This window comes from Heterocephalus glaber, unplaced genomic scaffold, assembly GCF_053883595.1.
Source record: "Heterocephalus glaber isolate CG9 unplaced genomic scaffold, H.glaber_assembly_v1.0 deba00001442, whole genome shotgun sequence".
NCBI lineage: Eukaryota > Metazoa > Chordata > Mammalia > Rodentia > Bathyergidae > Heterocephalus > Heterocephalus glaber.
This window is the reverse complement of record NW_028258296.1, coordinates 10738215-10750907: the sequence shown is the minus strand read 5'-3', so window position 1 is coordinate 10750907 and position 12693 is coordinate 10738215. Positions and strand designations below refer to the sequence as shown.

Sequence of the window (12693 nt, the reverse complement as noted above, 5' to 3'; positions counted from 1 at the left end):
AAAAAAATCTACCATCAAACAATGCAGTTATCTCCCAGATGTTTCTGATAAGAAGTCATCTCGGTGAGATATTATAAGCAAAGCTGTGAAAACAGAATCAAAAGAAAAGACAGGGCCTAGAAGGGTTTAATTCAGTAAATGAACTTGGATATCCGAAAGTATTAAGCAGTAGAATACTGTTTCAGGAAAATAAAGAAAAACAATGGTGAAGTACTTTCTCATCTAAATCCAATAAGGTAGGTGTGATTATTACCATAAGTGATATGTTAAATAAATTTCCAAAGAAAACAGGTAAGATGGCAGAGTTGTGATTCAAGTGTGTACGCTGTGGCTTCAGATCTGTGATTTTGACTCATTTATTCTCTGGCCTTTCAATAGCGTGGAATTCCACCACCACAGATCCCCAGCCATACCCATGCTGCAATTCAAGCCAGAAAAGGAAACAGTTTTTGTAAAGTTGCTTCCTCTTACAGCTGATAGGGAGAATTTATAAATAGAAAATATTCAACGAGGCAAGACTGTGTTTTTCTGGGCCAAATTCGAAATATAGCTAGCTATTAGAGATTTTATCAGTGGGAAAGACATAACAACCTAATAAGGATCGTTCCTGTTCCTTATTTATTAGCTAGTAATTCTGACCCTGGGTCCCTACTCAAGTTGCATTGAAACTTTAGGACCTTGGGAACACACAACATAAATTAATCTCAGTGAGCTAGGGTTGAAAATGAAGAAGAAAGAATTCAGAGATATTAAAAGTTGCATTAATATTATTATCGGAAGGTGAGCTGCTCAGGAAATCAACAAGGTGCCAAGAGAGCAATCATGGTGCCTCCCAAGAAATGAGAGCAGAAAGAAATCAGGCCAAACAGAGGAGACCTTTTGTTGACATTTTCAGAAGCCGGGTTTATACAGGCCATATCTCCAAAGAATGGAAAGTGGTAATGGAAGGAGCCGATAATTCCAGAAAATCATAGGCCAGTAAGTTCATCACCAGTCAAAGTGAAACACAGGAAAGGTGTTAGAGCCTCATCAGGGACATCACTTCTACTCCTCTGCACTCAGCCCTGTGTGAGGGAAGGAACACAGTGAGAGAGAAAGCACTCCTGCACCCGGGCTTGGACATTCTCAGGGTGTGTCTGTGTTATATTAAGGAAAGAAGCAGCGGAATGAGCATGTCACTATAAAAAGTACTGGATTTTTATATCAAGTGAAAATGGATCTTGGTAGCACAGAATTTCTATGTTTGGCCAAAGTGCCCCTGATTTCCTGTGCTCTGGGTTCTGCTGTGCACACAGACATATTTATTTGAACACACACAGAATCTTATTTGGTGTTTCTAATATCACATGGTTGCTTGGAACTCACCTCTATGAGCTGAGATTCAGGGATCTTCCTGACCTAGGGAAGGATTCTAATGTAAGTCTCCACCAAAGAAAACAGATTTGACCAGGTTTGGGCAAGCGATATAATGTGGGAGAAATGAAAGAGTTTTCCTCTGACTTCAACATACCTATTTTAATTTAAAGGGAGTATGTGTCTAAGGAAATTTACTTAATGGGGTGTTAAGTATGAACACTAATTTTAGAATTAGTGAATGTAGCCAAAATTAAATGAGACACTCTAATGGATGCAGTTGATAAAGGAAGAACATTTTAACTGGCCCTGGGAGGAAATTTTAGCTATTTCTGCCAGGGTGCAAAGAGAACAACTCAGAACCATAGAATATATAGTAGTGGAGTGTAGGAAAGTGGGAGAGTCCAACAAATTTGGCTCAGGTGGGGAAACTTAACCAAACAGAAAGTGATAAGAAAGTTTGGAACATAGGTGGTCCTCTGGAAATGGAGAATTAAGTGAGGGGGCAGTAGTGAATCAAGTGAGAGAAAATTGGGATGAGTTTGATGGTAAATTTTTGTTTAAATAATTGGTAGGGTTTTGAGAATGAGAGGAAACTCACTTCTTCTTGTGTATGTTCCTAGAGCTAAGAACAAACAGACTGATTTCCAATAGGCCCAGAGCATGTCAGACTTGGGGATGGAAATTATGATTGACTATTAACACCTGAGTAAACCTCATATATAGGAATAAATAATTTTCAGCACTAAATAATTAGGAAATCCCCTTTTTCTGGATGCGGTATAACAAGGCTTCCTGAACACAATGATCATAGTCTTTCTGTGTTTTAATACAAGAAAACTGTGAGTGGGTGTTGTCATTGAAAGAATACATACCAGTATGTGACTTATGCTTTGGAATTTATACAGCACATTAATACTAGTATCATACTATATACAGTTACATGGTTTTTATTCTTGAGCCATATTTTGATTCAGGGACATTATCCCCACACTCTTAAAACTATTTTTGTATTTTTAACTTAACAAACAAAAGTAAATGAGAAGACTTATTTTGATAGTAATTCATATGTATAATATGCCTCATTAAGTAGTTTTCACTACATTTCCCAATTAATGATATTAGTTTATAAATTGTGAATATGTGTTTATAAACTAAAAACTATTTGGTATGCAAGTAACATTGCTTTTGTGCAACTGATTCATGGAAAACCAGACCAGCCTTCTTGATTATTGCCATTATCCCCAAACTACTACCTGTTATCTGCAGTGTAGAAAGGGCCCATACAGCATATGCTGCTGGCTGCCCACCAAAACTCATTTCTTACCCTTCTGAGTATATAGCTAGCTTATGGTTCCCAGTGTCTCACAAAGTCAGGGATCCCTGTGACTGAGCTCTAGCCAAGGGCTGTGACTACAACAGATGGGTGCCAATCTCATGCCTGGCCCATAAAACACAGCACACACAGCATATTTATTTTTGTCTCATTTATGCTCCCTTGAAGTCATATGTTAATGATTCATCCTCTGTCACCTCACATATAGGGACTACCCCCAACAACATTACTCAAAGCAGTAATGAAATTGACCGTGATTGCAACTGATTACTTGTAAAAATACTAATTTGAAAGTGTGAAGTAGGATTATAATTGTGGACATAAATACTCCAGAACCATAGGCAGTGCTTAAGCTCTGAGGTATTAGTTTCTAAGACAACCCATTGCATGTAATGAATTAACTTCTATACATCCCAAGTGGCACTAGTTTTGCTCATTTTTGGAGAAAATTGAAAACTGTCCCCCAGCCTGCTTTCTATGGGGTTTAATTCCTTTCGAACTTCAGTTACAAAAAAACTAGAAGCACAACAAAAATATGGAAATGTGTATGGAATGTTTATATGTATGTGTGTTGCTATATAATACACATATATGCATTTATATGATTCTTTCTCTGGATATGTATATCTATTTATTATAAGTTGAGCATCTCTAATCCAGAAATCCTAAATCTGAAATGCTCCAAAATCCAGAACTTTTTGAACACCACAATGATGGTTCTGAGGTCAAAAAGTTTTGAATTTTGGACCATTCTGGATTTCAGATTTTGAGGTTGAGTATTCTCAACTGGTAAAATCTATCCAAATTGATTCAAAAATCTAGAAAACTCTGAAATCTAAACACTTTTGGCTTCAAGCATTTTAGGTACAGAATGCTCAAGACTTGTTCATGTAATTCTGTATTCTCCTAGAGTTTATAGCCTTGAATCCCCACATAAATGGTTGTGCCCTGAAAACTATCATATTGAAAGGTTTATTTTTGTGTTTCCTGCATGTGAAGAAGCTACACTCCTGGAGACATTCTAGTATAACTCATGAATTATAAGTTAGATGTTTCAGAGTGGCCTAATATGCATGCCACAACTCCCAGGGAAACCAATGATAATGGGGGCTACTCTGTGTCATATATACCATGGGCCACGGATCCCTCACTTCGGCATTGATGAATGAATGAATGACTATATTTCATTTTGGACAACGGTTTTCAAGACATTTGGAATTACACTGTTATTTGATGCTCTAATAATCTCACTCCAGTCTGCCAGCAGAGAAGGCTAAAATTCTATAGAAAGTGGTTTAAAGGAGCAATTGGCTCAAACTAGAAAGTGCTTTCAGTCTTGCTTGCATAATGGAATTACCTCGAGTGCTCTCTCAAAATATGATGTCCAGGCCCCATGCCTACCAATTCTAATCTAATCACCATGAAGATTTTCTTAAAGTTCCCTTAGAGGCTGTGCAGTCAGCTGAGAACCACTGCCCATTATATCTTTGTTTTGCTTAGTGATAAGCATTAAACAGTAGTCTTGCTAAAAACTATAGATTCTCAATTCCAACCTAAGACATTCTGAATCAAGCCATTCAAAGAATGAAGTTTTTGAGTCTATTCTTTCTTAAAAGAACAACCCCCATATAATCATTTGATCAGGAAAACATGGTCTGTCATTCTGAGCTGTATCTCAGAGCATAGAACAGACTCTGGAGCTTACCAAGCATGCAATAACTACTTTATATCAATTTATTTACATTTAAAATAGAAATGAACAAAAATAATTGCAAAATTGTAAATGCCACCTGTGATGACTGGCTTTTACACTAGAGAATCACAAAAACTGTATTGTCAAGGACTTCACAAAAGTTTCAGTGGGTTCTCTTGTAGGATGTCAGTAAATATTGTAATGTAATCAGTCCATGGGCCTGCATGTGGGTATCTGAAGTCTTTTCAAAATGTTTTTTGCCAGTAAGTGCCAAGTTCTTTCTGTATAACCATTTATTAGAAAAATCACAAGTGGAAGGAATAGCTGAGAGCAAAAAATTATAATCTTATGCAAACTGAGGACTACAATTGTACCTAGTAAGTAATTATAAAAACAATAAGTACTTTATTTTACTTGATTTTTGTGTTTTTCTAAGTGCACGTGTTTTATATTTTATATTCAATTGGCAAACGGGTATGTCAACCTAAAAACAACTATTAAGATTTTGTCAGTATTTTAGCTTTGTTATTTCTTAAAATATTCACTAATTTAGTTGAAAATAATCTTAAAAATTAAGATTCTGTTAGCCCTGATAAGATTTGCTTTTTCAGTTATCTGTCATTCATCATTGGAACGTTTGTTGCTTTTACATTATCACTAATTAGTTTTCTTTAGACTGACCAGAATACACTCACATTCAAAAATTAGCAGTGAACCCTTCTCAGATCTAATTAGTTGTGTTTTATAAAAGCAAGTATCTATGTGCATGAGGATATTGTGGATTTTTAAAATCCATTTCCATATAAGAAAACAAATGAGGGATTCAGAGTAGTAAAAATGACATTTGCATAATGCTTCACACTTTATATAGTGTTTTCATTTTTTTTTTTTTTTTTTGGTACCAGGGATCGAACTCAGGTCCTTGTGCTTGCGAGGCAGGAGGCGGAACCATTGAGCTAAATCTCTGGCCCTATGTAGTGTTTTCATATCTATCTCTTACTGGAGACAGATATGTTAGGGGACACTGCAGACATATCCAGAGAGAAGATCATCCACTTGATCCATATATACTTGCAGTGATGATTCTGTTCAATGTCAAACAGTTTGGAAAATACACTTTCCCAAGAAAAGACAGGCAACTTCTGATATTAAGTTAAAAAGCTGTAAAGTCCATAGCTTTAAACCATGACTTGTAAGTTCCAATGTCACAAAATGAATGCATAAAACCGGCTAGGTGCAAGTTGGTAGGTGATGAAGTTCACAGCAAATCAGTGCATTTCTGTTTGAAGCTAAATTTTAAAAACATTTCAACTCTGTGGGTCAAAGAAGTCATATGTGAGTGCTCTGCACCACACCAGCACAACATGGGGTTTGGAAGGAGAAATGAAGCAAGACACAGAGGGATGAGGAGATCAGATGAGAAAGGCTTGGGTCACAGGAATTGAACTTACTAAAAGACTGAAGAACAGAGATCAAGTTTGGTAAATATCACTGGTGCCCATCCAAGATGAACAGCCTCCTTCTGTCTCTCTCTTTGGCCAAAGTTTTGCTGTTGTTACAGCAAAATATAGTGTTAAAAGCTCTGTAAGAATGAGTTTTTCTAGTCTGTATTCTTTGCGGTAAAATGGAGATAATAACTATAGCATGAAGTTGTAGTTAGATCAAATGAGAGCAGGACAAATCTGAGCAGAAGTCCTTTTGCATTGCAAGTGCTAAGTAGTTGGTTGGTATTATTATTCTCACTATCATTGAAGGAACCATTCCTTATTCATTCCTTGAACTTCTCCTTAGTATATACTAAAGATGAAAATTAACCTTCAGAATTATGTGGTAAAAAGCCCAGAGAAGCCTTGCTTGCCAGGAGGAAAATTAGGGCTCTTTCCTTTTGCTCATATAATAACAACTCCAAATCCAAATCCAGAAGTGTCCCCTTTCTGTGGGCCGATCAATACGCTCAAAATAACCCCTTTCCTTTAGAATTACCAAAGGCACTGGTTAGTTAGATTCAATACACAATAAGCCATTCTTGTATCAACCAGGCCAGTGTTTCCTAGAATGACATTCCTAGGAGCTTCCCAATAATTTGGTTCTGATAAAAATACATGGTTGAAGCATCACCTCTGGACATTATGCTCAGCTATGGAAAGGAGGGAGGAGAGAAGAGTCTCTGATCTTGAAGCCCTGCCCTACCCTGGAACATGGGAGAACCAAAAATGTCAAGAGGTGGTGTCAATGCAAAGACAGATAAGTGTCTGAGATCCTGACACTCTAACGTGTATCCTTCCCTCTGCCTCTTTCAGTGGGACTAAGTAGTGTGGAAAAGCTAGGGTTAATATGTTGTGAAAAGAATGAGGAGAGATTCATGCCCAGTTTTCAAAGTCTAGATTCAGCTCCATATCCTCCAGGAAGGAGTCCACTCCACTTTGATCTCTTACTTACTTGAAATCCTTTGAAAGTTGCTATTTAATCATTTTGGCCTTTAATCATTTTCTACCTAAAGTGGAAATTTAGTTGTTCCCTGGGAATATAACCTGTATACCCAACTATATTATAGTAAGCTCTCTGAGGGATAGGACCCATGCTTTTTGAGCAATACATATTGCTGTACTGAAAAACTGAATGTATTAGCGTTGTTACTTGATTAAAGATTGGTAGAAAATAGTCCACACATAATACACAGATGTGACAGTTCAGACTCTGTATTGACAGTACCTATGTTTGAAGAATTTTTGGTGCAATTTTAGCATTCAGATTAGAGTAGAGGCAGAAAAAACTGTAAACATACATGTTTCATAATAAATATCCTATTTTCACTTTTAATCCACATTTATATTTTTGGTCCTGCTGCATGAATGATGTTAACAACTTAACTTAGAAGACAACAGAATATGCATTTGATTACACCACAAATAAAGGACAGGTAGAGAAAACATGCAGCAATCACTCATTTGTTTCAATGTGACACGCAAAGTTGGCTGGGATGGCAAAGCAATAACTCTCAAATTCAAAATTATGAGCTTGCATTATGCTAATTTATCATCTAAATCTGTTTCCTATATATTGTTATTAAAACTCAAAGAAAAATATATTTAACATAAATATCTGTTTTGAAAAGAGAACTAATGGAAAAATTAATAGCTAAAATTGAAGAAATGGCTTTTACTTGAAAACTACTAACATTATAAGTAGACTGCACCCCTTATTATTTATCCAATATTTAAAATTCCACCTCTCTTGTGTCTGATTTAGTCCATTTTATCTCTCTTATCTGTTGTATTGGTCTCTTTCTTTCATTTATACTTGCCACTAGTGAAATTCGGCTTTTAATTACTTCCCATCCAGACTCCTGCAACAGCTGCCTCACCAGGTTCTTGATTCTTCCTTTCAAGCTGATCTTTTATGAGATGCTGGATTAATCTTCCCATAAGGCAGCTTCAGATCTGTGATTCCCAGTTCAAACCTCCTCAGTGCCTCCTCCTTGCTTACAGTGTCTAAACTACCTTAGTGCAGCATGCACTGCTTTTTGTGTTATTCCATTTTTCTACATTTCTTTCCTAATCATCTGAGTCACCAAATGTATTCATGTAGTATTTTGTGCACTAAAATGCTGTTTCCCACATATACTTTTAACTTTCTAATCTCTTGATTTTATTAAGATAATCCTGAAGTCTGGGATGCTCTTCCAAATTCTACTCCTCCTTCAGGATCAAGCTTATGTATCACCTCTTCCGTGAAGTTGTCTCTAAACTTTTCAGAACTAATTAATATTGTTTCTAAAATTTACTTAAAAATTCACTATTTCTTTGACAAAACCTGTTATTTTATATATTACAAATATTTTGGCAAGTATTTTTCTCTGCTAGTAGGATGTTAAAGCTCCTGGAAAGTAGAATCTAAGGCAGCTACACTTTGCAAGCTCTGCAGTGTCAAGTGTAAAGGTTTAAACACAGAAAATGTCCAAATAGCTATTGAGCAAATGACTGAATAGAGTAAATCTATTCATGTCCTGTTACAGAATTCTGAAGTTTACATATAGGATCTCTATGAACCTTATTGACCATCATGAAAATGCAAGTTATTGATCTAGAATAATGTGACATGAAATAAGCAACCACAGATCATTACAGTAGGGTTGTTTACATCAGTATCACTATAAGCATGTGAGTAATATGTTGCTCTACTTTACAGAGGCCACAATTTCACTAAAACATAGGAATTTTTAGCTCATTATAATCTTATGGGACCACTTGCCCATTGTTGGTAGAAATATTCAATGTACTTAGCTAGTGCATCTTAGAGATATCTTTCCTTCATGATTTTTCCATAGGTTTGGAAGATCTATTGGAAATGGTTATATAGATTTGTATTTCTGTAAAATCTTACAACTTTCTATTGCTTAGGCCTATGGTAGCCTGTTCTGTTACCTACAGAGTAGGTAGAAAACCCTGATGTGCAATAAATCTAAATGTTTCTTCACTGAGTCTGTCTTAGATTCCCAGTTAGTTATATAATTTTAAGTTTATTGTTTAGAAAAAAATACCTGTTCAAGTCACGGTGTATAATTGGCTGGGTCAGGTGGTGAAGGTACTCCATGCCTTTGGCAATATCTACTGCAATAATTAACTTAGACTCCAAATCAAGGGCCCTAGAAAGTAAAAATAGATTTAATGAGATGAAATGGCTAAAACTAATATATATTTTAAAAGCAATCAAAGGGTGCATGTGATTTTTTTTTTTTATTTTGTGTAATTTCATCCTGAGTTCTATTTATGGAAGTTAAGGTAAAAATTCAAAAATCTGAGAATGCAGATTTTCTACATCAGAAAATGTTTAATTATAGGTCAACTTAGATTTATAACACCTTTTGCTTAAAATATTGTACTTGCTTTTTAAATTTATTTGTAATATTACATTTAAGTTCTCTTTAATAGTGTAAAATAGAATCTATTTAATCACTGAATGAAACCACATTCTAATTATTGTATACATAGATGCAGGAAATAAACTCAAATTAGACTTGTACAAGACTATTCTTTTTTAATATTTTATAAATACTGTGACTCAATAAATGTTTTATTCTGAGCCCATGTATATCTGTCCTATTGTTATGTCCAATTTAGCCTAAATATTATAAGCTTTAGTTGCCAATTTCAAATTACTAGATCTGTTATCTTCAACTGACTTGCTGTTACAAAATCAAGAGAGTACTTCTATTGCTTCAAATAAAATAATAAGGCATCCATTATTGGCCATATTTAAAACGCCACATTCACTAACTCTCAGAGGCTTAAGAAGGTCAAGGTTCATCCAATCAGAAGGCCTCAAAGGAGTTGCCAAGGCAATTCCAAGGATAAGTGAGTGGGAGAGCGCATATCTTTTCTGCTCATGAAGGAGGGAGAACAGAGAACCTCCTGAGATGTACTGGGTGACAATGGCAAACTGGCTGGGATCATTTAAGCAAGTGCCCACAAACTGAATGACACAGGGATGATTGAGCTGGCAGAGAATGGACACCTCTCGGCAAAACATATCCATATCTGATTTGGAGCAATAGGTGTTGGCTCAACAGCTGGAAATGGCAGCAACAGGAAGCTCCAGTCAACAGATGGTTCCAAGCAAGGGCTTAGCCATGCATATGCTTTGCAAAGGTCATAACTCCACCTGGGTGCAAATGTTTTTCATGTGCTTGCTCACTGTTTTATAGCCACTATTTTATTTCTGCATCGTCCTTTGTATACTTTCCCCAAAGAACCTGAAATTGTTTAAAATAAATAAACACAGATTATCTCGGGTTCATGAAACTAAAGCAGACCTGTGGTGTTTTAGGTTACCTGAGCCGATAATCTCATGGAACTCAATTTCCGAGAGCTGAAGATGGAAATGTGAAGGCAATCTGGCCCTCAGGAGGAGAACATCCACCTTCTCTACAAACAGGAATTGTCATTTTATTTCTTAAGATAAAGAGCACAATTGGATGGATACACACGCACATACACAGCCAAAATGATGATTCCCTGGTGACATTTAATTTTCTAACTGTAATTGACTACTTGGAGATACTAAAACTTTATCACACATGATCCTTGTGCCCCTGCATTAAAAGCATGTTCGTTTTCTGTCTCAGTTGCACAGGCTTTGTTATCAGGGCTATGCTTTTAGATCTGATCTGATCATTAACCATCCTGCCTGACATGGAAAACCTGGAGTACAGTTACAGACAAGATGATAACGGTTCTTATCAGGTCAGTCTCCTCAATCTATATCAATAGAATAAGTCAAATATTGACAAACTAAACCTCTATGGGATGCCAATGAAATGCCACAAAATAATTATTTAAGTCATTCTGAGGGAACACACACATACACACACACACACACACACGTTTTAAAAGATTTCAAATTCAAAATAGTGAAATAAAACTTATAGTAAAATCCTAGTTTGTACTTTCCTGGTTCAATGGTATTTAATTTCAATATACAGCATTACATTTTTAAAAATTCACAATGTATTACTTACTTGAAATGTGTTTTGAAAAATAACTTTCTTCAAATACTTTATTAAGCAAAATCATTCTCAATTCTTCCAAAATATTAATATTTCTAATTTATATTCTAATAAAATACAAATCTCTAAATAGCTATAAAAATTTGATCTTTCTCATTTGAAATTGTCACTGCTATATCTTCATGAACCAAAAGGGCATAAAAGATACAGTTAATTAACAGCATAGTGGGTAATACTACTTATGATCATAAAATAGTCATCATTTGTAATATATAAAACAACCCAGAAAGTTATCACATTTAGGCAAAATTATCTTAACAAGAAAATATAACAATTCTTCCACTAATAAGTACCTTTTGTTATGTTTTTAATCTTCCCCAAAGGGGATGGAACAGACACATAGGAGCCATCCAGAAATCAAATTATACAAAAGAGTTGAATATAGCAATCATTTATTTTTTACTTAAATATTCAATATTATTAAAAAAAAAAAACAGTTGATGAGACCAAGGAAACCTGTAGCTTAAGGCCCAAATCTTTCTCAGGATACTGAAACTGTACAAGTATTTATTTAAAAACTGCGTAAAATGATTAAAAAGGAAAATCCAAGTGGTAGCCATCTCTATCAGATTTAATTTGTATCTAGATTGGAGTATTTTCTGCCCTGCCTTGCCAGATTACTTAATAGATTACTGAAATGGAAAATGACTGTTCTTAGCCTACCCAGGCCTTGCGTAGCCCTATACACTACCTGCCTAGGCGATGTTAAACATGGGGGAACTGTGGATTGGTGAATTAGAAAATAGCCTAAGTGGAGGCTTCTTTATATTCAGACTCATCCAGATATAAATTTTCTGAAAATAAGGCTAATGTGGCATAGCTATGTCCTCCTCCCTAGCCCCAGAATGATAATCCCAGAAACACAGATTTACCTTTAGGTGCCATGCATCACAACAATGAAAAGTGAATGCAAAAGTGGGCACCTCCTCCAGGACGAGAATATTCATTACAGGGCAGTTCATCCTGGGGTCTCTTATAATGCTTCAGAAGTGTGACAATGGCATCCTGTCCTTTATGAAAAGACAAAACAACAAAATACCTTAATTTTGGCTTGATTTATTCAGTGGTCCACAATACAAAAAGTCATTGTAAGTAGCTTATAGTGGAGGGCATATCTTAAGAGATCATATGCTGCAACAGAAATTTAGTACTTTCATTCATTTATTCAAAATTGTTAAGATTTGATCTGTATGTGAAGTACTAGTTCAGCCACCACGGTAGGTACTGGTAATACAATGAACAAAGTCCTACGCAGGAAATGGTCTTGTGCTCCAGAAGCTTGCAACAGGGGTGAACAAATAATTATGAGCAATGAGAATTTCTAAATGAAAAAATATCAAGTGGTATAGAGTATATATAGCAGAGGCATAGTTAAAAGGGCGAAAAGCACATATGGTAACCAAGAAAGAGAGACACGTTGGCTGCCATTGAGGATTACATGCGGTTAGCAATCGCACTGGGACACAGCGCTAGGGTAAATTACACAGGGTCCTGCTGTACTCTCCTTTCATGGAGCGATTTGATCACCGAGAAAGGCTGCCCACCCATGAACCACGTTTCGCTATCTCCCTTGCATCTAACACATTTTCAAAAGAGAATATGAACGCAGGTGATGTCACTTCCAACTCTGGGCTACAGTCTCCCCATCTGCTGGGTGAAAGCGAAATCATCTGAGGCCCCAGGGCAGTGATGGCGGCGAGCCTTTTAGAGATTTCAGATACAAACAGCCCTTTGCGGCACGCGTGC

At 36.1% G+C, this 12693-nt stretch overlaps 1 protein-coding gene across 1 annotated transcript in view; it reads right to left on the bottom strand.

The window, feature by feature from the left end:
* Positions 1-12693, bottom strand: part of Tnni3k (TNNI3 interacting kinase) — a 330025-nt gene that overhangs the window by 148163 nt on the left and 169169 nt on the right. The window contains 6 exon segments of the mRNA XM_087212909.1: positions 8923-9027; positions 9751-9951; positions 10077-10134; positions 10214-10306; positions 11241-11299; positions 11873-11957. Coding sequence (XP_087069035.1) covers positions 8923-9027; positions 9751-9951; positions 10077-10134; positions 10214-10306; positions 11241-11299; positions 11873-11957 — 601 coding nt within the window.